The sequence below is a fragment of the Vulpes lagopus genome, chromosome 9 (genome assembly GCF_018345385.1).
Source record: "Vulpes lagopus strain Blue_001 chromosome 9, ASM1834538v1, whole genome shotgun sequence".
Classification (NCBI taxonomy): domain Eukaryota; kingdom Metazoa; phylum Chordata; class Mammalia; order Carnivora; family Canidae; genus Vulpes; species Vulpes lagopus.
Genome location: NC_054832.1, coordinates 63,395,756 through 63,412,385, shown reverse-complemented (window position 1 = coordinate 63,412,385; position 16,630 = coordinate 63,395,756). Strand labels below are relative to the sequence as shown.

The 16,630-nt window shown below is 34.8% G+C and overlaps 1 protein-coding gene across 1 annotated transcript in view; it reads right to left on the bottom strand.

The window, feature by feature from the left end:
- CPA6 (carboxypeptidase A6) overlaps nucleotides 1-16,630 on the bottom strand; it is a 325,374-nt gene that overhangs the window by 41,742 nt on the left and 267,002 nt on the right. The window contains exons 7-8 of the mRNA XM_041768850.1: nucleotides 10,787-10,897; nucleotides 10,214-10,304 (exon numbers count right to left, since the gene is read on the bottom strand). Of these exons, the coding sequence (XP_041624784.1) occupies nucleotides 10,214-10,304; nucleotides 10,787-10,897 (202 nt within the window). The remainder of the gene's footprint in view (nucleotides 1-10,213; nucleotides 10,305-10,786; nucleotides 10,898-16,630) is intronic.

The following is a 16,630-nucleotide window of genomic DNA, read 5'->3' as shown; positions in this document are numbered from 1 at the left end:
TGGTGATACAGGTCTACTACAAGAAATAAGAACAATCTCAAATAAACTATCTAAATTTATACCTATAAGAACTAAATAAAGAAGAAGAAACAAAGCTCAATGTTAGTAGAGTGGAAATGAGTGAAACAGACTGGAAAAACAATAGAAAAAATCAATGAGGGATCCCTGGGTGGCGCAGCGGTTTGGCGCCTGCCTTTGGCCCAGGGCGCGATCCTGGAGACCCGGGATCGAATCCCACGTCGGGCTCCCGGTGCATGGAGCCTGCTTCTCCCTCCGCCTGTGTCTCTGCCTCTCTCTCTCTCTCTCTGACTATCATGGATGAATAAAAATTAAAAAAAAAAAAAAAAAAGAAAAAAATCAATGAAACTAAGAGCTAGCTTTTTTGAAAGATGAACAAAATTGATCAACCTTTAGCCTGACTCCTTAAAACAAAGAGGGCTCAAATTAATAAAAGTGGAAATGAAGAAGGAGGAGTCACAAAAGATTATAAGAAGCTACTAGAATAATTATACACCAACAAATCATATAATCTAGAAGAAATGGATAAAAACATACAATTCCTAAAAACACACAATGTTCCAAGACTGGAGCAGAAGGAAATAGAAAATCTGACAAATTGATCACTAATAATGAAACTGAATCAGTAATCAAAACCCTCCCAACAAACAAAAGTCCAAGACTAGATGGCATCTACCAGGTGAATTCTACCAAATTTTAAAGAAAAGTTAATACCGATTCTCAAACTATCCCCAAAAAATTGAAGAGGAAGGGATGCTTCTAAACTCATTCTATATGACTGGTATTACCCTGATACCAGAATCAGACAAATACATGACAAAAAAAGACAAATACATGACAAATATTCCTGATGAACACAGATGCAAAAATACTCATCAAAATATTAGCAAGCCAGATTCAACAATACATTAAAAGGATCATATACCATGTTCAAGTGTGATTCATTTCAGGGATGCAAGGATGGTTCAATATCTGCGAATCAATTAACATGATACACTACATTAACAAAATGAATAAAAATATTGGTTATCTTAATAGATACAGAAAACTAATTTGAAAAGATTAAACAGGGCAGGCCCGGTGGTGCAGCAGTTTAGCACCGCCTGCAGCCTGGGGTGTGATCCTGGAGACCCAGGATCGAGTTCCACGTCGGGCTCCCTGCATGGAGCCTGCTTCTCTCTTTGCCTGTGTCTCTGCCTCTCTTTGGCTCTCTCTGAATAAATAAATAAATAAATAAATCTTTAAAAAAAAGAGAAAAGATTAAACACTGATTTATGATAAAAAAAAGAGTCTCAACAAAGTGAGTACAGGGGCAACATACCTCAACATATAAAATTCATACATGACAAACCGAGAGCTAACATCATATTTAATGGTAAAAAACTGAAAGCTTTACCTCTAAGGTCAGGAACAAGACAAGGATGCCCACTATCACCACTTTTATTTAACACAGTAGTGGAAATTCTAGCCACAGCAATCTGACAAGAAAAAGGAATGAAAATCATCCAAATTGGAAAAGAACTAAAACAGTCACTATATTTGCAGATTCCATACACTATATTTAGGAGACCCTAAGATCTCCTCCAAAAAATGATTAGAACAATGAATTCAGTAAAGTTTCAGGGTTAAAAATTTACATAAATATGGCATTTCTATGCATTAATAATGAACAATTAGAAAGAGAAATTAAGAAATGATCCCACCTACAATTGTATTGAAAAGAATAAAATACCTAGGAATAAATTTAATCAAGGAAGTAAAAGCAAAAAGTAAAAAGTACAAGACCTGTACTCTGAAGATTACAATGAAACAAATAAGTGAAAACATAATCCATGTTCGTGGATTGGAAGAATTAACATTGGTAAAATGTCCATTCCTTTCAAGGTAATGTACAGATTCAATGCAATCTCTATCAAAATTCAAAGGACATTTTTTGCAGAACTAGAACAAATAATTTAAAAATTTGTATGGAACCATAAAAATACCGTGGATAGCCAAAAGAATCTTGAGAATGAAGAACAAAGATAGAAGTATTATGCTCCTTGATTTCAAACTATACTACAAAGTGACAGTAATCTAAACAGTATGGTACTGGCACAAAAATAGATACATAGATCAATAGAGCAGAATGGAGAGTTTAGGAAAAAAAAAAACCCTACAATCAATCATTGACAAAGGAGGCTAAAATGTACAATGGGGGAAAGATACTTTCTCCAATAAATGCTGTTGGGAAAACTGTACAACAACATGCAAAAGAAGGAAATTGACCACTCTCCTATACTATATATAAACATAAAATCAAAATGGATTAAAGAATAAAGCATTGGTAGGATAATGGTGAGCATAGCTGCCTTCCAAGATAAATTAAAGACTTAGATGTAATATTGGAAACCATAAGATTCCTAAAAGAAAACATAGGCAGTGAGGTCTTTGACATTGGCCTTAGCAGTATTTTTTAGATTTCTTCTATAGGCAAGGGTAACAAAAGCAAAAGTTAGCAAATGGGACTATAGCAAGCTAAAATTCACAGTGAAGGAAACCATAAACAAAATGAAAGGCAGCCTACTGAGTGGAAGGAGAAGATACTTGTAGATGTATCTGATAAGAGGTTAATATCCAAAATATACAAAGAGCTCATATAAGTCAATACCAAAAAAAATCTGATTGAAAAATGGGCAGAGGACCTCAATAGACATTTCTCCAAAGAAAACATACAGATGGCTAGTAAGCACTCAACATCACTCATCATCAGGGAAATGCAAATCAAAACCACAATGAGATATCACCACATACCACTCAGAATGGCTATTGTCAAAAAGACAGGAAATAGCAAGTGTTGGCCAGAATGTGGAGAAGAAAATGGAACCCTTGTGCCCTGCTAGTGAAAATGCAAATTGGTACAGACAATGTGGAAAACAGTATGGGAGTCCTCAAAAAATTGATTAATAACCATACTGTGTAGCAATTCTGATTTTGGGAATTTACCTGACAAAAATGAAAACACTAATTTGAAAATATAATGCACCCCTATGTTCACTGTAGCATTATTTACCAAAGGTAAATACAGAAGTAATCTAAGTTATGCATCGATAGATGAATGTATAAAGAAGGTGTGGTGTGTATACACACACACACACACACACACACACACACACACACAATGTATTACTCAGCCATAAACAAGAATGATATCTTGCCACTTGTGAGAATATGGAGCTAGAGTATTATGCTGAATGAAATAAGTATGAGAAAGACAAATACTGCATGATTTCACTTCCATTTAGAATCTAGAAAACAAAACAAATGCACAAACAAAACAAAGTTGAGACAGACTCATAATACAGAGAATAATCTGGTGGTTGGCAGAGGGGGAGGGAATGGGGGTTGTGGGGAAAATGGGTGAGATAGGTGAAGGGGATTAAAAGGTACTAACTTCCAGTTATAAAATAAGTATGCCATGGGGTTGTAATGTACAGCATAGGTAATATAGTCAACTTTGTATGGTGACAGATAGTAGCTAGACTTATGGTGATCACTTTGTAATGTATATAAATGTTGAATCACTATGTTGTACACATGAAACTAATATAATATTATATACATCAACTATACTCCAAAAAAGAAAGTTTATCAAAGTGATGACATTTGAGAGGAAAAATAAAAACAAAGAAACCCAACAAAACCAGAAAATTCAATAAGAACCAGTTCTTCCCAAATTATCATCAGCTCTCCCCAAATATCAAAAGAACTACTATCGGAATATTTAAAAGACGAAATTTGGGAAAAGATGTAGGAATATCTTAAAGCTACATATTTATTTTGAAGGTTTCATTTTGAAACTGTGATAGTACTGCTCTTGTAGTATTATTTCTTGTGGGAGTCAGCAAATAAGAAAGTTGCCTGGCAGTGGTCAGTTCTATGTGATTAGGTCTAGGTAGGATTGTTGTAGACCATCAGAGTAATGATAGAAAGTCTTAAAACCATCATCAAAATTGAGGCCTAAACTAATTCCAATTATGTTAACGTCTAAAAGATCACTGGGTTTTCTGGCAATATGACAGAACTGTGCCAGACACTGTGATAAAATCTCTTGTTATAGACCCGTCTGAATGTTCAATAAATCAATTTAAATACACATCAGAGTTCTCAAAAATGTTCCCAGGGGAACAAACAGGAAGAAAGAGTTGGAATGAGAATAGCTGAAGCAAAAGCTATAGCCATTCTTGGGGTGTTTGCTGGCTCAGAGTCTTGTTTCAATGGCTGCATGTGATGGGACCCTCAAAGAGTGATACTTTCATTGAAAGCTGCAAAAAAATCTGCGTCCATGGGAAGATATCAAGTTCTGGCTAGGAGGAAAGTGTCTCCCTAGAGAAGTCATAATCATACTTCAGTATATCATACACATGTGGTATTCACATATAAATTCAAATTACATGAATTGGCCCAATATAAAAAATAGCATTTGGAATGGCACCTGGGTGGCTCAGTTGGTTAAGCATCTGACTCTTGATTTTGGCTCAGGTCATGGTCTCGGGATCCTGGGATTGAGCTCATGGTGGGCTCAGGGGGGAGTCTGTTTGTCTCTCTGCCCCTCCCCCACCTTGTGCTTTCTCTCTCTCTCAAATAAATCTTAAAAATTAAAAAAGTAAAATAAAATATTAAAGGGGCACCTGGGTGGCGCAGTTGGTTAAGCATCCGACTCTTGGTTTTGGCTCAGGTCATGATCTCAGGATCATGAGACAGAGTCCTACGCTGAGTGTGTAGCCAGACTGTTCCTCTGCCTGTCCCCACACCCACTACTACACACACATTCTTTCTCTGTCTCTCAAAACAAACAAAAACCAAACAAAAATATCACCTGGAAACCTTCCTCTCTTCTCTTACCGTACATTGCCAATCTCCCTGTTGTCTGTGTTTGATAATTTTGAATAAAACAGTCCCATTCTTCTTATTATTTTGATATCTAAATGACTCCTTTGCAACTATATGTTTTTAACTTTTTAACAAAGTGGAGTGACCATTCATTGCAAGCCAATCTCTAAAAGGTCAGATATAATGGCTTGAAACAGGGTTGCTGGAGTCAGCCAGGCCTGGTTTCTCTCATTGTGGCTCAATTTGTGTCTAATCTGAAGCAAGCTTTCGAATTTCTTGGAATTTTAGTTCTTTATGTGTTAAATAAGGATAATAATAACATGTACAAATGAAAGAATAATCTTGAGCACTTAGCACATGTGGCACACAGTGAATCCTTAGTAAATGCTAGGCATAATAAATATAAATGATAACAATTATATAATAAATACATAAACACCAGTGAGCAAACTCCATATGATCCAAATTTCTAAATCTCTAGGATTGTATTCCCTTTACTTTCTTTATAAAAAGCACAACTAAACGTAATAATTTAACTCATTGATTGTCTAATTTTTAAATTACCAACCTCTAAGGAAGATTTCAGGTGACTAATACATCTCTCTAGAGTTAACTTGGTTGTAAAGATAATAATATAAGTCAATAGATTTTCCCTTTGTATTTCTCCAGAATCCCAAATAATTCCTTGGGAGTTAGATAAGGACTCCTTAAATGATTCAGGACTTTCTGATACAATTTACAACACCTTGTATTTTAGCAGGTGTTCAATATATTTGTTTTGAATTAAAATAGCATTAATATATAATATATTAAAATCACTCCAACGGAGGTGGCACAGATCTTAAGGGTCCAGTTTGACCACCCTGTTGATGTTTAATCTCATCTATGTATCAATCTTAACCAGATGTCATCCAACTCTCTTATAAGGCAATGCATTCCTGTTATGAGTTCGAGACTTCTGAAAATCTCTCTCTCAGCTTTCTTGGAGGCCAGACTCAGCACTTTCTCACATTTCCAAATAGCAGATCCAATTCCACAAAGCCTTAATAAGTGAAATAGATTGTGCTGAATATTACCAATGGTGGTTGTGGAATACTGAAGAGAATTGGCATACTCCACCGGAAAATTTAATTAAAATTCTCATTAGACATCTTTGACTTCCAAGAAATCCCTCTCTAGATATTCCAGCAATGTTACTTTTCCCTGTTATTCTTCTCCTTACCCTAAATTTAATTTAATATCTGAAATTATATATATACATATAATTATATATGTATATATATAATTTAACTATATAATATATAGTTTTAATATATATTTATATATATAAACTATATAATAAAACTATATAATATATAATTTATATATTTTATATAAACTATATATATATTTTATATATATAAACTATATAATAAAACTATATAATATATAGTTTTATATATATATATCCTGAGCTGAAACAATTCAGCTCAGGTTCAACACCAAAGCCCTTCAGCTAGAAGAACGCATTCTCTTGAAAAGCAGGCCAGTGACCATCCATTATTCTTTCACAGACATTGGCTGAAAACAACTAGTATGTAGTTGTTTCCCTTTCATTTCATGTGATCTATTGAAACATTTGCCCAGTCAAAACAGATCCCCCTTTTTTGATAGGGTGAGGGGATGTTAGTGGGAGAAGGGTATCTGTAGAGAGGGGCATATGTGATTATGCTGGTAAAAAGTGGTTTTCTCCACATCATACCTAATTTATAATATTAGGTAATTGAGTGTTCTAAAAAACAAGAGTTATAGTTCATTAAGTGCCTAACTTGCTCTTATTTTTTTTAAAGATTTTATTTATTTATTCATGATAGACATAGAGAAAGAGAGAGGCAGAGACACAGGCAGAGGGAGAAGCAGGCTCCATTCTGAGAACCCGACATGGGACTCGATCCCAGGACCCCAGGATCATGCCCTGGGCCAAAGGCAGGTGCTGAACCACTGAGCCAGGGATCTCCACTAACTTGCTCTTAAATGGTGATTAAAGTGTTTCTATAACATTTTATTGAGCTATAATTCACATACTATAAAATTCACTTTTTTGATGTGTACAATTGGACAAATGTTAGTATATACACAATCATTGCCACAAGAGAAACCCCTCTCTCAGTAGCAATCACTTTTTTTTTTTTTTTTAGTAGCAATCACTTTTCATTCTCCTCTCCCCCTAGCCCTTGGCAACCATTGATCTGTCTCTATGGATTTGCCTATTCTGGACATTTCATATAAATGGAATCTACAATTATTTTGAAACTCACTTATTTCACTTAGCATAATGTTTTCATCTATATTGCAGCATGTATTGTACTTGTTAATTTTTATAGCTAAATAGTATTCCATTATATAGATATACCATATTGATATATTCTTTGGTTGATAGATGTTTTAACTGTTTCTACTTTTTGGCTATCAAAAATAATGCTGCTATAAATATTCATTTGAATGGACAAATGTTTTCATTTCTTTTTTTTTTCATTTCTCTTAGATATATATATATAGGAGTAGAATTGCTAGGTCATTTGGTAACTCTATGTTTAACTTTCTGAGTGACCATTAAATAGTTTTCCAAAGTGGTCACATCATTTTACATGCTCACCGGCAAGTGTAAGAGCTCCAACTTTTCCACACCCTCACCAACACTTGCTATTGTCTTTTTTACTATAGCCATCTTAGTGGGTGTTAGATGGTATCTTGAAGTGCATTTCTCTGGTGGCTAGTGATGTCAAGCATCTTTTCATGTACTTATTCCCATTTGTATATCTTCTTTAAAGAAGTGTCTGTTCAAATCATTTGTGCATTTTAAATTGAGCTGTTTTTATTGCTAAATTGTAAGCTATTTTAATATTCTAGATAAAAGCCTATTATTAGATGTATCATTTGGAAATACATTCTCCCATTCTGTAGGTTGTCCTAATAATAATTTATGTTTAGGCAGCAACTTGAGTTATTCAGGGATTAAAGCTTAAGTATGGATATCATCCAAACTCTTTCCTTCTCTCCTGGGTTTGTTCCAATTTAGAAGAATCAGTGCTCATGGCATTCTCCATAAAGCAGAGAAAGGAAAAAGGTCCCAACAGTGCCTAGCAGTGCCGTGTTCAGTTTACTTGGGCAAATGAATGAATAAAATTTGTATGTTTATTCTTGGTTCCCACCACTACTCTGACTTATTGAATCCTTATTCTGGATCCACTGTTACAGTAATGATACTCAGTTCATGGCCTGAAGGCCCCCAGGGGGAGCTATGAAGTACTGAAAAGATGTACCTGTTTCCATTTCTATGCTCTGTCTACTCCACATTAAACACACTGAAGTGTAACATCGTTATATGGGAGTCCACAGATTTTCATGGTAAAAGCAGTTTCATGTTCTACCCTCTAGTTTGAGACTCACTGGACTTATGAGAAAGAAACAGCTGTTTTTTGTCAGTTCAATGTTGACTCTACAGTGTTTTCAATGGTCCCAGGCATTCCCAGGCATTTCTATGTCATCTATATTAAGGTTGTTTATTTGGAGTTTCACTTAGAGACTTCACTTGCTTTGGGCCCTTGACCTAAGAGTGGTTCCCTCAGTGAGGTTCACTGTCTCCTGGACCAAGCAAATAGCTGTAGGGAGGTGTTGCTGTGAGGAAGGAAAGCTACATCTGCCTACCTGTCAGATCAGCTACATTCCCTTGGGACACCTTAGGGTGAGACATGATTCCGCCAGACTGCCTGCATTTCCACATCACTTAGAACAATTTATCAAGGTCACTTGACATAATCCCCTTGTACATTTTAAGTATGGACTCATGGGAAGAATCAGAATGATTCAAAAATGGGAAGAATTAGAGGAATTCCAATTAGGACTACAGATGAAAGTAAGAAATCAATGAAGGCCTATGTATGAAGGAAACAAGCTGGGTAAAGGAAAAAGAACAGTGGAAAGAGAGACACTTCTTTGTAACTGGATATAACCAAGAGTCTAACTTTACACAGCAGAGCTGGCTGGCCTGCTAGTGTTACTGAGCTTAGTTACCCATTCAGTAGACTCACTTGGATGACTGTGGGCATCATCTGTACGACATACAGATACCCACCGACTGCACCGTACGAGTGCAGATACCCACCAACTAACAAAATAGGACACACAGTTATGAGCATGCAAAATGGTCATATCAGAAAGATGAGACAAAGAATTTTAAAGAAAATTAGTGGTCTTAGGGAGTTAATGTGAACAAGCTTTTTGTCTCAGTCCAGGTCAAAGAAAAAAATTTTTTTAAAAGATTTATTTATTTCAGAGAGAGACAGAGAGACAGTTGGGGGGAGGGGCCGAGGGATGGGGAGAATGAGAGAGACTCTCAAGCAGACTCCCTATTGAGCATGGAGCCCCATGCTGGGCTGGATCTCATGACCCCTGACATCATGATCTGAGCTGAAATTGAGTCACTCAACCGACTGAGCCACCCAGGTGCCCTGAAGAAAAAAAAATTTTTAAATCTAAACAGCCATCATTAATATCACTTTATAGTATATAGGGGATGCTTTTTCTTCTCTCATAAGTGACAACACTTTTAGGTTTACCTTATGGTTTTCATCATAAGGAAATCTTCTTTACTTAAAAGGTATTACTGAAGGATGGAATGTAACAGAGCTATATTTGCCACATGAGTGGCTAATTTAATATATGATACCTTAGATAGGTAGATTCTAGATGAGGATTTGGTAGTTTTGATTGTCATAGACAGATGAAGGCAGGATCAGAGTTACTCTCACTTTCTCAATGAAAGGATGAAAACATTTAATCAGATTTATACCACAAACCAGAGTTTCTGTTTTAGTTTCTGAATGTCAAATATTCCTGTTTTCTGCTGTTACATCTGTGTTTAAATTTTCAATGTTCAGGATTGGGTTGACAGATTTAAATCTTTGATATTTGCATATTTAAAAATCCCTTGCATTTTTTAAAGATTTTATTTATTTATTCATGAGAGACAGATACAGAGAGAGAGGCAGAGACACAGACAGAGGGAGAAGCAGGGAGCCCGACATGGGTCTTGATCCCAGGACTCCAGGATCAGGCCCTGGGCCAAAGGTGGTGCTAAACCACTGAGCCACCCGGGCTGCCCTCCCTTTCATTTTCTTTTGCAAATTATGGCTACAATGTACATGTCTGTGTTTTTCTCTATTAGGTTTTCATATACAGAAAAACATTCGTCTTACATTGGAGTCCTAATGGGCTCATCATGTTTGAGAGGGAAAGCTGTGGAAACCTCCAGATCTAAATTCCAAGTTAGTTTTCAACTCACCACACCATTTCACTTTCCAGTTACGATTGGCATCAACTCCACGGCAGTGAAACATTGAGTTCCTTGACCTTGTTTTCCTCCAAAATCTATCCTACATATAATTAAGAAAAGAGGTGCAGAAAAAATACTCAGGTTATCCACATGCATTTCAGTAGCACAATTGGTGAATGAATCACAGCACTGTGGGGAGAGTTCCTCCAGGAACAAATACAGGGAGTAAAAAGAGGATTGGATGAGCAGGAGAGACCCAGGGTCATGCTCCAATTTCTGCCACACACTTGCTATCTCTTAGCTTCTCTTGGCCTCATTTCTTCTCAGGAAAATTGAGAAAGTTGGACTAGACTAGTGATTTTTCACAATTTCTTTGGCAGGAGAAATCTTTACTTAAACGGAATCTTACGCAAAGCCAGACATATAAACAGAAGTTTGCTACTATGATGGGACAAGGAGTAGAGGTCTCTTCTGTAGTTCTGGTATCACTAGGCTGTCTGCCCACCAAGCTTCCTTCCTGATCTATGGCTGTTTTCTATTTATTCAGTCTCTCTTTTCAATTGGATAGGCAAAGAGACTTACATTGGTCCAGCTAAAATGGTATCCATCAACATTAAACACAGGCATGACATAGAAATACAGATGATTCAACATTTTTCTCATGGTTGGGTCACTCCTATATGTTAGAAGAGCCTAAAAGACAAAAGTGACATTTTTCTTACAAACTGATCCCAAATACAGGTTTAGAAAAAACATATGAAAATTTTTTCCATCCATGGAAATACCAAATATATTTGGTTAAAAAGTAACAAGCTATTATGAACTATATTCTTTAATATCATATACTTTTTTTAAAATAAATTTTTATTAAAATTTTTTTAATTTAAATTCTAGTTCATCCCATACAGTATATTAGTGATTCAACACTTTCATATAATACCTGGTGCTCATCACAGCAAGTGTATTCCTTAATCCTCATCACTTATTTAACCCATCCCCCCACCGATATCATATATGCTTCATTGAGATTTTTATCCCAAACTTTTTGTTATGGATATATTTTAGCAGAGGCAGCAAAACAGATTAATTAGATAGTCTCTGATGGTATTTCAGAACTGGCTTAATTTTAGGCTGCTTAAGAAAGCAAGTATTTAGATATGCTTTGGTTTAATCAGTTTTTTTTAAAGATTACTTTCAATTGTAGACAAAATAATTACCCAAATATTTTGGTATCCTTACATGATATATCATAACATAAGCTCATTTCATATGTCATTTAATTGTTTATATCTAACAGGTATCAGACTCAAGTCTTGGGACTTGTTGTATTATCACTGTTCTCTCCTGATTTTTCTATAAAAAGTTTAATAAGCATTATAACTTCTCTGTCATTTTTATCATGGCTAGCTTCAAAGTCTTGCTCTTATAATTGGGTTTCACTTATATTGTGTCTGACACCAAGCCTGAAGATTTCTGTACTGCATGTTTGTTCTCAGACAGAAAAGCACCGAATGTGCTAAGAATACAGACATTTTGAAATACTACTCTTATGGAATGGACTTATAAAACAATTCTTTTCATTTTTTCCATGTATAAGTTATCTTAAGAGAAATAGGAAATTGAAGATGGCTGCCTCTGGGAAGAGGACTCATGGGACAATGTATGGGAAAGAGAATTATCTGTAATATTATATACATTTGGATTGTTTGAATTTTTACCATGTTAAAAAAACAATTCAAAATAAAAGAATTCTTAAATTACAAATATACCACTTTGGACAATTTAATACTTAAAAATTCAATGTTCTTTAGCACAGAAGTAGGATTTCTGAATCCTTCATAAACAGCAGTGGCATTTACATCATGAGAATGCTGTTCAGAGAGAGCAATCCAATAATATATTAGAAACTATCATTATATTAGAAATAATGATGAAAATATAGGGATATGCTCAAGAACATGAGTTAAGTACAACTTTACTGAATCTAATTTAAATATCTAGGAGATTAACACAATAAAAGTTAATACAATTTTTATTCTCCTCTAAAGCTCAATAAAAATTTTTTGGCCACATAGCATCAGTAGAATTTTCATTCTGCTTGAATTTATATTAACTGTCTAATGCTTCAAACTAGAAGAAAATTCCCAGTATATGATTGTATATATCCTAGAATTTTGATTTCCTCTAATTGATGGAGGTTCCCCAATGCCTAGAGGAAGTTTCCTGTTGGGGATGGTGGAGACAGAGCTATAGGGTCAGCTACATTTTTTCTTATTTTTTTTCAAACAGCTTTATATAATAGGTGACTGTATAAATTGCTCACTCATTTTTCACATTTAAAAAATTAAACCCTACCCATTCTAACATTTGGGATCTTAATCCTTTGGTTATATGTATCATGAACATATCCCTTTCTTGTAGCTTATTGATTCCTATTTTCATTATATCCTTGTCATACATAAACTTTTATCACCATTGTATGTATAATGTTTTTTTTTTGTTTAAACATTTTATTCATTTATTCATGAGAGAGAGAGAGAGAGAGAGAGAGAGAGAGAGGCAGAGACACAGGCAGAGAGAGAAGCAGGCTCCGTGCAGGGAGCCGGACATGGGACTCGACCCCGGGACTCCAGGACCACACCCTGGACTGAAGGCAGATGCCTAACCGCTGAGCCATCCAGGGATCCCCTATATGTTTTATTTAAGAACGCATCTCTGCCTTAAGATGGTAAAAATGGTATCTTGTATTCTTTTCAGAAAGTTGTTTTAAAGTTTGTTTTCAAATGTAAACTTAAACCTCCTAGAAATGATTTTTTACATGATGTAAGGTGAGGATTTATTTATTTTTCAGTGACAAATTGTGCCACTGTACTCATTTGGATGGTTTATCTTTTCTCCAGTGAGTTCACATGCCACCTCTGTCCAATGATTTCATTTGTGCGTGGAATTGCTCTAATGCACTCTATTTTCTATCCATTCACTAAAACCACACTATCGTTTATATAGAACCTGCTCAGTCAGGTAGGATGTGTCTCTTCATGTTGTTCTACTTCAAAATTGCCTTGGATATTTTTGGCCGTTCTCACTTCACATTGATTTTGAAATTAGGGTTGAGCACATCGAAGCTGTCCTCTCTATGCTAGGTTGTTTTTGCATTTATTGGATGCTGAATTTTAGCATGTAATCCTTTTCATATCATATAGTTTTTATAATCATTTTTAACTAGTCATTTTCTATTGTTAGATCATCCTTGAATTCCTGGGATAAGCTCCTTTGGTTATGATATGTATTCTTGTTATGTTAGCTGGATTCAGGTTGCTAATATTTACATCTATGTTCTTGAGATAGACCTGTAATTTCCTTTCTTATTTTGTCCTCATCGGGTTTCAGTGTCAGGGTTGTATTACTCTTATTATTTGGGGATAAACCATCTAGGACTAGAGCAGAAATGAAATATAAAATGAAGATACAAGAGGAAGGATTGTATCTTTGCTTTGTTTCATTGGTTTCTGCTCTAGCAACAAAGAGCTAATTCTCTTTTTCCTTTTCTGATTTAAGAGCATAGCTCCTTAATTTGGAGGTCTTATTCTTTTGTAACATATTTATTTAAAAGTATAAATTCGTCTTCAGTATACCTAAGCTACATTCCAGATGTTTTGGTACATAATAGTCTTATTTCCATTTAGTTGTAAATATTGAAAAATTTCCTTCATTTCTTTAAATATATTTTTAATTTTTAAAACGTGAATTTTCTTTAAGCCACATTTTTATAAATACTTTCTAACAACTGCATTACAGTCAGAAAATATGGTCTATATGATATAGACTCTTCAAGATTTCTTGAACCTTGCTCTGTGGTCTGGTTTATAGTCAATTTTTATAAATGTTTCAGTTGGGCTTGAAAATAATATGCATTCTCTAATTATGACATATGGATTCTACATGTATTTATTAGATCATGTTTATTACATTGTTTATGTCATCTATATTCTTGCTAAAAATTTGCCTGTTTTCTTAATCACTGAGAGTTGTGATAAAAAATATGATTTTAGATTTGTCATTTTTTTCTTATAATTTTGTCAAATTTTATTTATTTTGAGGTCATTAACATGGACTCATTTTAAAGCTCTTTATACCCAAATTCTGTATTAAATAAGAAAGCTGTTTTCTAGTACTCTATTCTGGAGTGGATTTCATTTCCAAGACTTGCCAGAACATGTTCTTTCTCTGACAAATAAACAGGGTGTCATTGTATTGCATATGCTATATTTGTGATTTTTATAATTCTCTAAGAATTGCAGCCATTCTCCATCTGGTCAGACAAAGCGAGAATGATCACAATGTAATGACTGTTCAATCCTGAATAGGACAATTGAGAAATCTTCTTGGTTGAATGCTTTAAGAAATATGACACAGATCATTTCTATTTTATAGTTTAGGTGGAGTTTCTAGAAAAAAGACTGTGACTTTCTATCTGCTATTATTCTAACATATGATAACCATAAAGTAGGGGGAGTGCTTTCCTTTAAATGTGTGGGACTCTTTTTAGCAATCAATTTACACCACTCATGCACACAGAAAAGGAGATGCCTACTAATCAGGTCCATCTGGGCTTTACAAGTTTAATTTCTAGACGACTATTGTTGCTTATGAGGAACACTAGTAATTGTAATCTGAAAGCAAGTCACAAAACAATGCACCACATGCCTCAGTGTGGCAGCCTTTAGGTACTACAGTCACCTCCTCAATTTATTTTTATTTTATTTTATAAAATATTTTATTTATTTATTCATAAGAGACTCAGAGAGAGAGGCAGAGACATAGGCAGAGGGGAGAAGCAGGATCCCCGCAGGGAGCCTGATGCAGAACTCGATTCCAGGACCCTGGGATCATACCCCGAGCCTAAGGAAGATGCTCAACCACTGAGCCACCCAGGTGTCCCTCACGCCATCAATTTATTTAAAGATACTTTGCCAAAATAGATTTTTATTTGAAAATGAATATCAGAGAAGTTTTGAATACTATCTTATTAGGAAAATATGTTCAGTGTTAGGTTAGGGATTTCTGAGGAGAGACAAAGAGCCACCCAGGTGTCCCTCACGCCATCAATTTATTTAAAGATACTTTGTCAAAATAGATTTTTATTTGAAAATGAATATCAGAGAAGTTTTGAATATTATCTTATTAGGAAAATATGTTCAGTGTTAGGTTAGGGATTTATGAGGAGAGACAAAGAGTGATCTTTGTCTAATATCAAAGTCTATTTGATATTAACCACCTGCTAAGACTATTTTGGTTTCCCCACAAATATTTGTCATATACCCAAATTCACCATGTAAACTTTTGTTAAATTTGAAGACAGGTTTTACAATCACTAAAGTCTTTGTGTCACATGACCAAGTTAGGCTAAAGAATTTCTCTCCTTTTCACAGTTTTTGGATTTTATTGAATATTGTTTCTTAGACCCCCATGACAACCTGAAATGTTAGAACTTTTATTTTTTTGAGAATTGATGTTACTGGCTTTAAAAAAAGCTTTTAAATTTTTTGTTTTTATTTTTGTTCTAGAGTCAATATAAAGGACCTAAGAATAATAACCACATTCAACAAAGGACACACTGGGAGAAGAAGGCATGTACGGCTGAGGCCAAAGGAAGGGCACAGCTACTAGTTAAACTGAAGAATATCCTCATCTGGACTGGAGTGAAATTATATAGGATGGAAAAGAATTGTAGTATCAAAGTAGATGCTCAACACAAAGGAAGTATTTAAAATTTAATACTTGGAAAATTAATTAGAGCAGGATAGTTTCCAGGGAAATTTCAAAAAGGGAGCTTGATTTATAAGATATTTGATGTCACACTGTGAGAAGCTTATTAAATACAAAATGGTGGCTAAATAATAGTTTGAAAGCAACACAACAAAAGTGCTCTGTGAATGAAGGATGGAGAACTGGAAAATCACATGCTAATCCTTTAAATTCTAGTTACTTTCATATTTAATATATACTTAGAACTTCCCAGAGATTAACCTTACAGGGCAGGTGATGATTGAAAATCTATATTTTCTATTAAAATATAAATATTTGAGATGCCTTGTGTCACCAGGAAGACTATAGTTTATATCAGGTGCATGCCCACTTTACTTTTTCCTAATATCACATCTAACTTCTAGAACCTTTATACTGAGATTGTCAAATAACAATGGTTGGTTGTATTTACTCAGGAACAACACAGCAAAGGCCAGTACCAACTTTGTGGAATTATTAAAATCTACCATATAATAATCTTCTAGCTATTAAAAGAAAGTACAGATGTCCTCAGTTTGTAGGCCTCAAATATACACAAATTTTAGTTATCACAGTTTAAATAACATCAGTCCTCCAAGTGCAGTTCAAATTGCAGTTACCGCTGTTAGATCTTTCATC